General features: G+C 40.2%; 1 protein-coding gene across 1 annotated transcript in view; it reads left to right on the top strand.

The window, feature by feature from the left end:
- Window positions 1-13,136, top strand: part of CNNM2 (cyclin and CBS domain divalent metal cation transport mediator 2) — a 126,791-nt gene that overhangs the window by 89,842 nt on the left and 23,813 nt on the right. The window contains exon 2 of the mRNA XM_054382304.1: window positions 12,626-12,769. Coding sequence (XP_054238279.1) covers window positions 12,626-12,769 — 144 coding nt within the window. The remainder of the gene's footprint in view (window positions 1-12,625; window positions 12,770-13,136) is intronic.

Raw genomic sequence — 13,136 nt, 5'->3', positions numbered from 1 at the left:
ATTAGTTGTACAGTGAGGAGACATCTATATATAAACACAGAGTTTTGTATGTTTCCAAATATACTCATGTTTCTATATATAAGCAAAATGCTTTCATAGGAATATTTAGAAATATTTGTCACATTTTGTCGTCTATTTTATGGTGGGAAAGTGTAATCGGAAAAAATGCGTTTAGATCTTGTGGGACAGTAAGGTAAAATAGCTACTTGTGTGAACTGGGTCTTTTTTTAGAAGCAGGCTCTACAGAAATAGCCAAGTGATAGCCCCACTGTGAACTCAAAATGTATTTCCTTTTTGCCAGGGTTTGCTGCTCTGTTTGTCTAACCCTTGTAAGGACAGCCACGCAGCCTGCGTAGCTGGGACCTTCGCATGTATTAACCTGGTGTGCATGAGGATGCAGATCAGACACGGTCCACCTTACTTAGACTAAGTGTGTATTTGAGCTCTAGTTGGAAATGTATGATTCAAGTAAATAAGTTGTACACAGTGTAAAGTAGAGGTCTGTATAATCACTTTTGTTCATATCTTTCTAGCAAATCCGGGGTGGGGTGTTTCTCTTTACTTTTGTCCTGAAGAAATGCCAACCACCTTCCTTCAAGTGGAAAATGATAGCAATATTTTGAAGTTTGTCTCCTGTGGTGTGAGGGCCTGACATAGGGTCTGCACTGTAACTGCTGTAGGAGAGGTTACCTGGGGAGGATTTGGGGGTTTGATTTTGTTGGATGGGGGGGGGGAGTGTGTGTTGTATTTTTTTTTTTTTTGATTGGTTGGTTTGGGTGTTTTTTGTTGTTTATTTGTTTTGGGAGTTTTGTTTGTTTGGCTGTTTGTGGTTTTTTTGTTTGGGTTGATTTTTAAAATTTTATTTATTTTTTTCAGTTGGTTTGGGTTTTGTCATTTAGATGATTATTTTTTTCCTTACCTGTCTTAGTCCAACATAGCTTTGAAAGTCACTGAGTTAGAAAAGTCAGAAATACCAGTTGTATGAAACTGTGGTGTATAAGAGAGAATATTTTTCCAATTGCTCCCTCTTAGGCAGAGAGAACTCTCAGCCCTGACCTGTTCTGGGAAGAGCATGCATTTGTGGAGGATTCTTTCTTGAATAGGCAGAAGATTTAAAAAGAAACCCAAGAAAATTGTGGGCCCCAAGACAGGGTCTGGATGAAAGGTGTAGTTGTTTGGTTGTTAAAGTAGGAGATGAACAGAGGAAAGTAAAGGGTATTGCAGTGGGAAAAGACACAAAGTTAGACTCATCTGTTTAAAAAAAAACAACAAACAAACAAAAAAACCAAACCACCACAACCACCACCTCCCCCCTTACGTATCTATGTATGGCTGTGAATCTTTAGCTTTTCTAAACTCTCTCATGCCCCAGTCCTTGGATATTCTCCTATGAGCCACGTGCAGCGGCACACATCCGTTCTGCTATTGTTAATGTAGTAGATAAATACTGCTGTTTATACTACAGATTCAAGAACAAGTCCTCAGAGCCTAGTAGACTGGTTTTCTGGTTGGGGTTCATGTTGATGTTTTTGTATGGGCATACCCAGAATGTCTGGATTTACAAGCAGTCATGGAAAATAACAGTGAAGTGTGTGTGTGTGTGTGTATGTATGTTGCGTGACCTAGTTGCCCATGTCTTTTTTAGCAGAAGTTTGAGCTATTTACTTTAGTGTTTATTGGGATGTGGTAGAGTTCAGCCTAATCCTAGCTAAAAATAAATCAAATGCAAGGCAGAAGTCACGACAATAGGACACCATTGCTGTAAGGCCATTTCCACAGTGCGAGGATTTTGGGGACGGCAAGATGCTGATTTTGTACAGTGTGTGAGCGTTCTTAGCATGAGCACAGTTTTGTGGTCAAAGCTGTATGGATTGCTGGAGTTTTAATGCACCCTCTGTACTCCCAACTGAAGCTAATCTGACCTGTGCCAGTGGGTTCAACCATGGTAGTTGAGATTGTTTCCATAGCTAGTGAAGTTGTGCCCCTTAACTTTCATCAATGTTGCAGGAGGAGCTGGGCACATCAGGTCAATGGATTGTAGCTGTGTGTAGCAGATTCTTCGAAGGACCCTAGTGAGCTCTTGCTGTCCTGAGATACCTTGATGCAATGCTATTGCATGGTGTTAGTAGGAAAGTAGGCTAGAAAAGCCTAGGCTTAGGTAAAATCATAGAGGTGCTCTGATGTTTGCAAACAAGGTGAACGGTCTTAAAGAAACTATAGAGACCTGTCCCTTGCCAGAGGAGCTTGAATGAAAAAGCGTTTCTGCTTAGATCAAAACCCCTGTTTCTTAAGAGAAGCTACACCACAAAGCTTGTTCTAGGGTAAAATTGTAAAAATAAAAGAAGTCCCAGAAGTCAGTGATATTAAAGCTAAGTACTTAGGTCATTTGGAAGCCAAATATATTTTGATTCATTTTGGAGTGGGCTAAAATAATGATAGTGACTTCACAGAATACCGAAGAAGACAGTGTTGGCTCTACTGCACCTTCCCTGAGCTAACAGGCAGATGATGAAAGAAACACAGTCCTGGCAGAATTCCTGTTATGTCACTAAACTATCACATCTCTTCACTTTAGGATAAATATTTGACAAGCAGAATGTGAATAATATTTTAATGTTACGTGTGACTCGTGTATCATCCCCTGTCATCCACACCCAGCAACTGAAAAGTTGTTGATCTGTCCTGATTTATGTGCCATCTTTGGAATAATTTTGGCATGAATTTTAAAATAAAACAATGAGCAGCCATTCCACTAATTATTTTTATTTTCATCTTGCTTCCTCAAATACCACAATTAATGTGTCTGTCATTGGGTAAGGAAATAAATCAAGGAGTTGCTTAAAAGAACAGTATAAAGTAGACCTATGGGAGGTCTTTACTCACTGTAGACTGGTCTCAGTTCAAAACTGATTTTCTTCGCAATTTGAATAGATCCTCTTGAACCGTAGTCGTCTGGAGTAAAAGAACTCATCACTGCAGCAAAACCAGTGGTGGCAAGTTCACAAAGTCTCCTGCTTTAAACTCCTTTTACCCTCTTCATTTTATATTCAGTGTCTTGTTGCTCAAGGGCAAGACTACCTCTTTGCCTTATCTACAGTTCTCTCCAGTGGCTGTTGCTGAAGGAGAGCAAGGCTTTGTTGTCTTATCTGAGAGGCTTTTATCCTCCTTCAAGAGCTCTGAGAAAGCTCAGCCTACCAGAGGGCTAGGCAGGGTAACTCAAAACTAATTAGATGGTTGTTCACAAAGTTGCTTTATAGAGTCAGTAATTAAAAATATTCATAGTGTAATTGCCACAGAGATCATATTAAGTCCTGATTTCTAAAATTTGACCCAGTAATACCATTTTGAAGAAAATTAATCTTGCCTTTTGTAGATGGAATGATAAAGTTGTATTACAAGTTCACTTGAAAATCTTATCTATGTGAGGAATTGAAAACTAGGAGCAAAGCCAGTTGTTCAGCGTTGATTCTCAAATAATACTGAGAACACATTCAAATATACCATCAGTGTTGTCACTCTTTCAAACAAAGTGGGTTACAGTTAGCTTTCCTTTTCCTGGATATGCTGAGTCAGCACTTGAAGCACGACAGAGACTTTAAAAATAACACATCATCGTGGTAAAATCTGCTTAAATCCTTAGCATAATGCAAAATCATGTGGTTTTTTTTCCCCCACTCTATACATTATTACTACTTTGTATTACTGTGTACAGAATAATTTTGTATTTATCTATGTGATGAACAAATATGCACAGATCTAATACAAATGCATTTTAGTAATACTGTCTATACAGTGTTACTATTTTGCAAAACACCTGCAGTTTGTAGCTAGTTAGGGACGAGTGATGCTTGGTTCAGAAATCACAGATGCTCTTCTGTCTGTTTGCTGTTGTAGCAAGGCAGTTGCAGCATATCTTTGGGTGATTGCCCCCCTCCATCCATAAAGGTTGATCTGTATGTGCATGAATCCAGGTTTTAATTCTGCTCTATGCCATTAGCACCAAAGCAATGTGAGGATGCTGCTGATGGCTTCAGGAGGTCGCTCTGGTTGAGATTCTCTGGTGGCTGGCTTTCAGTATCCCTCTTGACGTTCTGCTATGTTTAGATCTGCCATACCTTTAAAAGAATTGCTTTCCAGCCAGAGGATATTCCCTGCTTCCCACTGAATTTGCTGAGAATGTGACACGCAGTTCTGTGACAGCCCTTCTTGCATCATTACACCTCGGAGGGACCTGACTCAAACAAAAAGCCTGTGGGAGAAGGTTTTGTTTCTTGTGCCTTCAAATTTGAGTGGCATCCTTCTTTTTCTGCTGAAGCAATTGGAAGTTGGTCTGTAATGGCAGTCACCCTAGTATGGTGTGTGACTCGGTGTGCCCTGCATTGTGTTTGGGAGAACCAAACGCGCAGCGTCAGAGCGCGAGTGCTCACGTGGCCCCGACCCTGCGCTCGTGCGAAGTCAAGGTCACTGCTGCTGCCTGTGTTTACAGATGTCTTTATCCTGCAGCTTCCCTCGCTCTGGAAGTGCTTCTGGGGCTGTGGAAATCCTGCTGGGTGAAGGATCTCACCAATTTGGAAAGTTACCGGGGTACCTTTTTGTTAAGCTTCCCTTGGCCCAACCACAAGACGAATTAGAAAGCCTTGTGCTCGCACTGACAAATCTGATGGTGCCATCATCGACCAGCCAGAGTTTTGAGCTGCTGGAACTGCAAACTGCATGTGATATAAATAGCCTGAAGTAAAACAGGTCATTAAAATAGAATATTAATGATCTAAGATGTTTGTAACGCAAGAACATTTTAAAATTCATGTCCTAAATAGTGACCTAAAAGTAAATCACAGGAGCTGATCGTGGTAATAAAATTTTCAAAAATAATAATAAAAAAAAAGATAATATACCCAGCCTTCAGTTCCTTTCATGACCCATAGTTCCAAGATGCTGCTCTTCTTTTTCAGCTCATATGCTTTGCTCTCAGCACAGTTTAGGTCCTTATGTAAGCACGCTGGCCTCAGCTAACCTCCTCCCAATGTCCAAACATGTTTCTGTCGTGCCTTCTAGTACTTTACCTTTGTCGGATTTAAAATCTCGTAGTGTAGATGCCAAAATCTAGAAGATCACCAAATTAAACTCGGTTTGTTCTAAGAATTGAGGGAGGCAGGATTAGAGGGAGGATTAGAGCAGTAGAATTTTTGGCTGCAGTGATACAGAATAAGGTTGTTGTTTCTGTGGTGTCATGCTTTGGTTACCTGTGTGATTTTATTTCATCGTTGTTTGATGTTGGCTTCTATTTTTGTTGCTCATAAATGTCTCTTGATGATCTTGTTTTTATTTAGTGGATTAACTGTTGGTTAAACTGTTGGAGAGGTGGAGTGAGGGAGGAGTCTAACAAGGTGATAATTTTTTTCCCTGTGCTCTTATGAAGGGATCAAGGAATGGTCCCACGTAGGAGAGGGGAGAGGGAGAAAGGGTGGGATGGGCACAAATCATAGCAACAATGCAGAAGTACAGAAGACTGAACAGGCCATGGCAGATGTGGGTTGTTGCTATGGAATCCCAGGTTGAAGTAAAAATCTTTCAGGAGATCTGCTTAGATTTAGAAGCAGGCCAGGATCCAGACCCCACCGATGCCAGAATCTGGGACACTCCTCCATCTGTTCAGTGCTGGACTGAGGTTTGGGGAAGACTTGGAGCTTTTGAGTTCAGCAGACCCAAGGTTTTGCACTCCCTCTGCTGGCTGCATTTTTACTGGCTGATGCCCGTTCTTCATCCCTGAAGGAATGCTGAAATCACTGGTGACAATCTTGAACAAACAGGGAAGCAGTAAAATTAGCATAGCTCCTTTTTAGGGTCCTTGAACACTAAATAAATAAATAAAAATCCTTGTTAACCATGCTTTGGAGGTGCAAGTCAATAAGGAGACGCAATCCTTACGATTCTTTCCAAAAGGTCATTATTTGCCTTGGGAAGCAGAAGCACAGAAGAAATCACATCAGCATAAGTCACACTTCAGTATCTTTTGAATCTGGTGTGGAAGACTTGAACCATGACCAAGAATGACTTCAGTATTCTGTTTGTTCATCTTAAATTTTATCTGAATTTTTTTGTTCTGCGTTAGCCCACATAGTGATAGGTTTCTCTCCAGACTCAATATTTTCTTTTCTCATTGTTGCCACCTCTTCCATCAGCTTTAGTTAGCTGTGCTTCCTGAAGTGCTTCCTTGATTTGTTTTTTAAACTTCCAGCCTGTTTCTCACCTCAAGCCACCAGTGACCTGATATCACAACTTTGTACTCAGGTTAGAGCCTCAGAAGCACATCAAAGAATTTTACATTTTTCATCTCTTCCTCTCCTATTTTGCATGTAGCAGATACTTCTCTAGGGCATTAGCTTCCAGTGTTGGGAAGTTTGTGTTTGTCCATTTATCAGGTTGATATCACATGTTCTAGATATCACATATTCTAGATATCAAATATTCTAGCCAACACTGAGAGCAGCTCTGCTGGTGCTGTGCATTTTATATGCCTGTGGACCCTGGATATTGTCAGTCTCAGCCATATCCAACCCATATTCCCTACCAGATAAGAATTGTGTGACTGGGAAGCGTTGGCACACTGTCCATGAAGGGAATCATTACTACTATTCAAGGAGTTTTTGAAACTTTTGCTCTGCTTGCTACTTGCTACCACTGCTTGCTGTTTGCCTACATCTGTTAACAGTTCTCCCTAAATGTTCTCACTTCTCCTGGTTCTTCCCTAAGGTTTCCACTTTCGTAACAGAGCTCTGAGTTGAAATGACCTTTTTCCTTACTCAAGTTATTTCTGGTTCCCAGCTAATTTCTTTTACTGATGGTTCTGATCTGAGTTAGTTGACAGATTCAGTTCAATTGCATGTAAAGCTGCAGCAGGTAGAAGCTTTCTAGAGCCATGCTCTCACTTGTAGAAAGAGCAGGAAAGTAAATTAAGTCTGACCTTATGCTTCTCACCAAGATCTGACTAGAACAAACTGAAGGGTATGCAGCAGCTGTGTTGGAGCACCTGCACCAACTGATAGGCTGCTGGAGATGGAAAATGTTAGCTGATCACTTCTCTTCCATCTGCCACAGGGCAGTAGAGAATTATTGAGCCCTTACTAGGAGCTTTGTCCTGTTGGTGTTTCAAAGTTGCAGTAAATGAGCTTCTGCTATTTCCCTTGGGAAAGTATTGCTTACAAATACAATTCATTGTCAGGAAGTCATTCTGGAACTCTCCCTAATTTTTCTTTTTTTTTTCGGTGTCCTCCCACTAAAATGGGCTTTAACACAAAGAATCTATTTAAAGTGCTACTTTTTTATTTTCCTTTGAATGCTGATGTGGTTTCTAGTTAATGTTTGTATGAGGCTGCAGGCTGCCTGGTTTAAAGGCAAAGAATCACTGTATCCCCTGTGCTTGTGCTGATACTTTCACTCCTTTCCTTGAGGGTCTGAATGAGTTTCATGTGACTGTATCAAATTAATGTTAGTTATTGGGTTGCTTTCCCCAAAATATATTAAGAAATGGTGTGTTTTGCTGCTGGAAAGAGCAGGATCTAAAAAGCCTAGTCTAAATCTAGACTACGTTTGTGCAGAAGTTTTGAATTTCTCTTCATTCTGTAAACAGTGTTGTGTTGTGAACCCAAAGGCAGCATACACCAGGTAGTGGGGTGGGGGTCAGGGGTGAAAGTAGGGATTTGATTTCCCCATATAATCAAAAATAATCAAAAGTGCAAAAGCAAACAGCATGAATGCAAATTTCTGCTAATAGAGGGCCTTGAACTGTGCTGCAGAAAAGAAATTGAGGAAAACATTTGTTACATTGGTATAATTGCTTGTAGGCCATTGCTATTCTAGAGGGAGTTGGTTTTAATGGCTGGTTTGCATAATGTGCTGCTGAACCCTGTGCCTCTCACTCCGACACACCAAATCTTTTACCTTTGGAGAAATCAGTCAAAACCAAAACAGAGTAAGCTGGGAGATTTTTCAGAAGCACAGATCCTTAGTTAGCAAATTCAAGGGCAGCTAAGCACCTCCTGTTTTTTTGTTTGTTTGTTTGTTTTTTCTCCATGTCATTGTAGGGATATTAAATAGGTTACAGCTTAATGTTCCCTTGCCTTGACCTGCCAGCTGCATGTATACTAATGTAGTCAGTATGCAGCTAGCTTTCATTGCTGCAAGGACACACAGCTGACTCACCTAGCTTGTCCGCCAGGACTGTGCAGTTCTTTTCTGCAGATGCAGCCAGTCAGTCCCCAATACCAGTGCAGAGGGATTATTTCATGCCAGGTTCATGACTTTGCATTTACATTTACTGAATTTCATAGTGTTCCCCATCAGCCCGTTTCTTCTGCTTGTGTGTCTGTGGCACATGAGAATGGGGTGAATGCAGCTCTATTCATACTGCACAACTCTTCATGTAAACAAGATTCTTTCTACAGACCAGAGCAGACGTTGACCTTGGTCAGGTGTTTTCATCTCTAGTTTGAACTGTGTGACAATATTCCTGAGGTCCTTGCTCTAAACATATAAATGGCAGAGATTCAATATGTCAGGCATTTCTGGTAGTGCTGTTCTGTGAGCTCAGTCAAGCGTATGGACTTCCAGGAGCTCATTCTAGGTTTATTGAATCATGCAGATTTCACTAAGCATCTTCACGTTTCTTAATTAGATGAATAAATTAATTGGAAGTTGCAGTACAGAGCAAAATCCAAGCTGAGTGGCAGGATTTTGAGCAATAGGATGAGACTGGATTTTCTTTTAACAAAACTTCTTGGTCCTTTAGTTGCCCATGAACATAACTGAGAGATTAACATTTGTCACAGTTTGTGTCTCAACCTATGTACACTTATTAGCTCTTTAGGCTCTTGCTGATTTTTACTGACCATTGCTGTAGATGAAGGAAGCTGAGGCCAAAAGCAAATGCTGCCTGCAGCAACAGAGGAGTTGTGGGTCAGAGCACTGCCCATAGTTCTCTCCTGGTGATGCTTATTACACATCATTCAGGTAATTTCTGCCTTTACCATCAGATCTGGCAGTGCTGCAGAGCTGCCTGGTTGCTAAATCTCCTTGTATCAATGCTTGAAACAAGTGATTAAAGAAAGATTAATGTCAAAGATGTAGTGTGGTTAAGAGACCATGGCCAGAAAATCAGTGAAGTATAGAAATTATGTATTCCCATGCGTGCTTGCTCTCTGTTTAATTTTTCTGCTCTCAAATCCCTAGGAACAATATAGACAGTCCAGGTTTCCTTCCCTGGGTGTTGACTTTGTTCAGCTCCTTGCTGTTTACGCACTGTATATCCTTAGGAGTGGAAAATACAGTTGAAAGCTCTTTCTCAGTTGAATAAAACGATATAACAAATATCAGTGGGCCAATAAAGTCTTTGAGTAAAGTTGTAGCCAATTTCTATTTAAAACACTCAGAGGAGTCATTATTTTACTCACAGACCACTTTTAAAGTTGGGCACATGTTGCGTTGTGCTCTTTTACGGCATCTAAAACAGTCTTTGCACTCCTCTGGCTTTTCCTTTAGCCTTTTCTGCCTTGATTACTTCCATGCACGGAGGGTATTTTGCAGTCATCTGTGCAGCAGTCAGAGGGCAGCCATCCAGTATGGGAATGCATCTTTGTGACACCTCCATCATCAGTCCTGATGCTTGCTCCTCCGCTGTCTGATGATTTCTGGCAAATAATTGTATGGATCATGACAAGAAATGTAATTTTTGGATCTGATCTGGATCATCAAGTGAGTGCATAAGCATTAGAGAGAGTGCAAAGGGAGGAGAAATCTTTGGGTGCAAAAAAGCAGTCTTTTAGAGGCAGCCTGATTAGATTGGCTTAAATTCATCTGACCCCAGCAAAGTAATAGGTTCTTGAAAGTCAGGAATAGTAAATCTTGATAGTCAGGATGATAGAAAGCTTAGTGTCAGCCTGCATTTGGATAATTTGTCTATTATGAACATGAAAACTCTCTGCAACCTTTAGTTTTATAATGAAGGTAGAGCTGAACATCAGTGCTACCCACCAAAAACTCCAATGACATTTGAAACTATGGCAAGTTTCAATAGTCTCTGTATTTTGGATGTTAAATAGAAAAACTAAACCAAGAGGTTATGGCAGAGCCATGAAAAAGATGTTTCTAAGCTGATTTTTGATTGTAAAAAGTGCATAGTATCCAAAATTGATCTATAACTAATTCCTTTTCAGCTCACTTTGCATAATAGACTAGTAGCTGGTACAGATTTTGGTCACTTGTCACACATTAGATATTGTTGGTCAGATCAGACAGCTGTGGCATAACATATTTCAGTGATCCTAAATTCTTGCTGAAGACCACATCAATGCAAAGGGGCATGCAACTCGTTTTGTGGTTGGGAGCGGTGCACAACTGCTCATGGTATTACAGCCCCTCAGGTTCTTCCCCCATCCCTCTTCCATGACTTACTGCTTGTAGATGTGTCAAGGACTCCGCTGTCAGACTGTCCTTTACAAAATGTAAAATTTTATCACCTAGTTCATCTTTATCACAGGCAGTACTGAAGTGGAGAAGGCAATTCTGATCAAGGCTGAAAGACCGAGTTGATAGCATTGTTTGCTTGTTTGTTTGTTTGTTGATTTTACCCACTCGTGCAGATCTGAGCACGCTTACCATTTACTAATGTGTAAGAACAGGTGACCCTTGGGAATTTGTATCTGAATGAGTAAGGTATCCCCATGAGTAAGAAATTAAACAGGGGATTCTGTGATGTGCAAATGGTCTGTGATAGAAATGGTTCTTGAAGGACTCATGCCTTTTGATTTGAAAGCAAATATTCTAACACCTGAGCAGGCACAAGGAAATAAATGATAATATTTGAGTTGCCATTGTGTCATGGTTCTCCTTGAACATAATTGTATTGAAAGTATATAATTGGAGTAATATGTTACAGGGAGAAAGCAATGACAATAGTACTTTAATCTTTCATGTTTTCATTAAGTCACTTTTTTTTTTTTCCCTGAAATGCTGTTCATTGAGCAATAAAAAGAGCTGGAAGCCTTGCAAGGAATGCAAAGAAATAAAACCTGGCACAGAGAAGGGCTTTCAGTGCAATATGAATGCTGATCCTTTAAAATCACAAATCATCCTTCTATTAATTCACTGTAGAATAAGGTCTCCTCAAGATAAGTCTCAGCAGTACTGTGGAGCTGGTATTTAAAGTATGTCCATCTGCATCTAAACGAGTAGCTCCAAGACAATCAGATTATGCAGTAGTTACTTTGGTGAGAATATCGCCTAAGTGGAATGGAAACTTCATTTTGAGTCTAATATTAGACCCTGCTTTGGAAAATTCCTTTTAAATGATCACAAGCTGGGAATAGCAAAAGAATTTAACTTTCGACAGACAGCATTCACCAAGAATTTGTTTTTTACTGCTTATGTTGGGTCCCTGGGAAAGCAGATGTGAAAAACTTACCAAAGTGAATTGGCTTGACCTGATGCAATGTTTATATCAGTAGTTGATAAGTTTTCCTCCCTTGTCTTAATTTGTTCAGGATATTTTCATTCTTTAAGCATGAGTAAGTCTGGGTTGGAATAATTGGAATGCTTGTTAGTCTAATAATCTGAATGCTAAAGCATGCAGACATTATTGCCTATAAAGGGGTCTAAGTCAAGCTGAACTATTTTGGTTTATCTTCCACGGATGGGAACAAGTATTGTTTCTGAGACCAGTGAAGAAGAATGTGAGACAGTGTTGCTTACCTCCTGAGAGTTCAGAAAGCATCTTGATATCTGCCCTGTTTACACTTCAAAATGCTACATGTATTTGGTGAACTCTTTGAATGCACTTTTTACACAGCTTTATAAAGGACCGGCTGGGAAAACCAGGGATATTAAAGCAGATTCAAAGGTTGGTGACTATATTACCATTATTCCTGTGGCAGAAAAGCCTTCAGGAATTGTAGAACACACTGTGAATGATGCACAACTCAGGGATCTTTAGAGTCACTAGTACATCTCATCTTAGCTTTTCTTTTTGTTGATCAGATAATGTCACTTTGTTTTAATTAATTAATTAATTTCCTAAATGATGCCTAAACTCCAACCCCCACTCCCTCCCCCTATGGAGCATATCTGAACAAATTAGTTTTTGAGGGGAGGGAGTAGAAAAAGAAAAACCCAAGGATTGAACTGGCTTCTTCTCCCCACTCTACCTTGTCCACTTGCTTCTGTGATTTGGGCATTGTTGCAGTTGTTTTCAAGCTTAAGGAGAACATCTGTGGAAGCTTGCTGTAAAGGAGGGCTCCAGCCACATGTGAGACAAGAAGTGGAACAACCATTGACAGGGTAATGTAGTGAATTCAGTGCCAGAGTGACGGTTTCACTGGGAAAGACATTAGAGAGGGATCTCCTTAGCCCTTCTGCTTTAGTGCATTAGGTGGATTTGTGTGGCCCGTCAATGTATTTGTCAGGAATCAGAATATGATTTTAGGCATCTATTAAACTTTAATTTTTTTATTAAGAAGTCTGACACCAACCTTTTTGTCTTTTTATTTATACCTGTGTGTCTATAATTCTGCTGTAATTTCTGATCTTTCAGGAGTTTCTAAAGTGTCTAAATTGCTGGTCTGTCTCCTTGCAGGCAAATCTCACCTGGCTATAGTACAAAGAGTAAACAATGAAGGTGAAGGGGATCCTTTTTATGAAGTCCTGGGAATTGTGACTTTAGAAGATGTGATTGAAGAAATCATCAAGTCTGAAATTCTGGATGAAACAGATCTATACAGTGAGTAAAAGTATTTGCACTTTGTGTACAGATAAGAGAGAAGTCTCCATGCAGTAGCAGTTACATTTAATAGCTGTGTTTTAAGAGATGGTAAATTGCTGATCTTAAAATATCAGTGGTGAAATGACCTGCAGATCCCTCACATGGTCAAAGTAATTTTAGGTTTTGCATCATGGGCACCTCACTCCTTTATGCTGTACTAATTCAGAAACAGGACAGGTTTGTGTGTTTGACCCTCCCAGCAAGAAGGTTTACATCTGCAGCAGTCTGGTCTGCCCTCTGCTAGCTGTTCTCCACCACAGTGGCCTTAATAAATCTTTTTGTTAAAATGTTCATGACCTCCCACATTTTCCTCTAACCCCTTTCA

This window comes from Indicator indicator, chromosome 7, assembly GCF_027791375.1.
Source record: "Indicator indicator isolate 239-I01 chromosome 7, UM_Iind_1.1, whole genome shotgun sequence".
NCBI lineage: Eukaryota > Metazoa > Chordata > Aves > Piciformes > Indicatoridae > Indicator > Indicator indicator.
The sequence above is the reverse complement of the archived record's forward strand: the minus strand, read 5'-3'. Positions and strand labels throughout refer to the sequence as shown.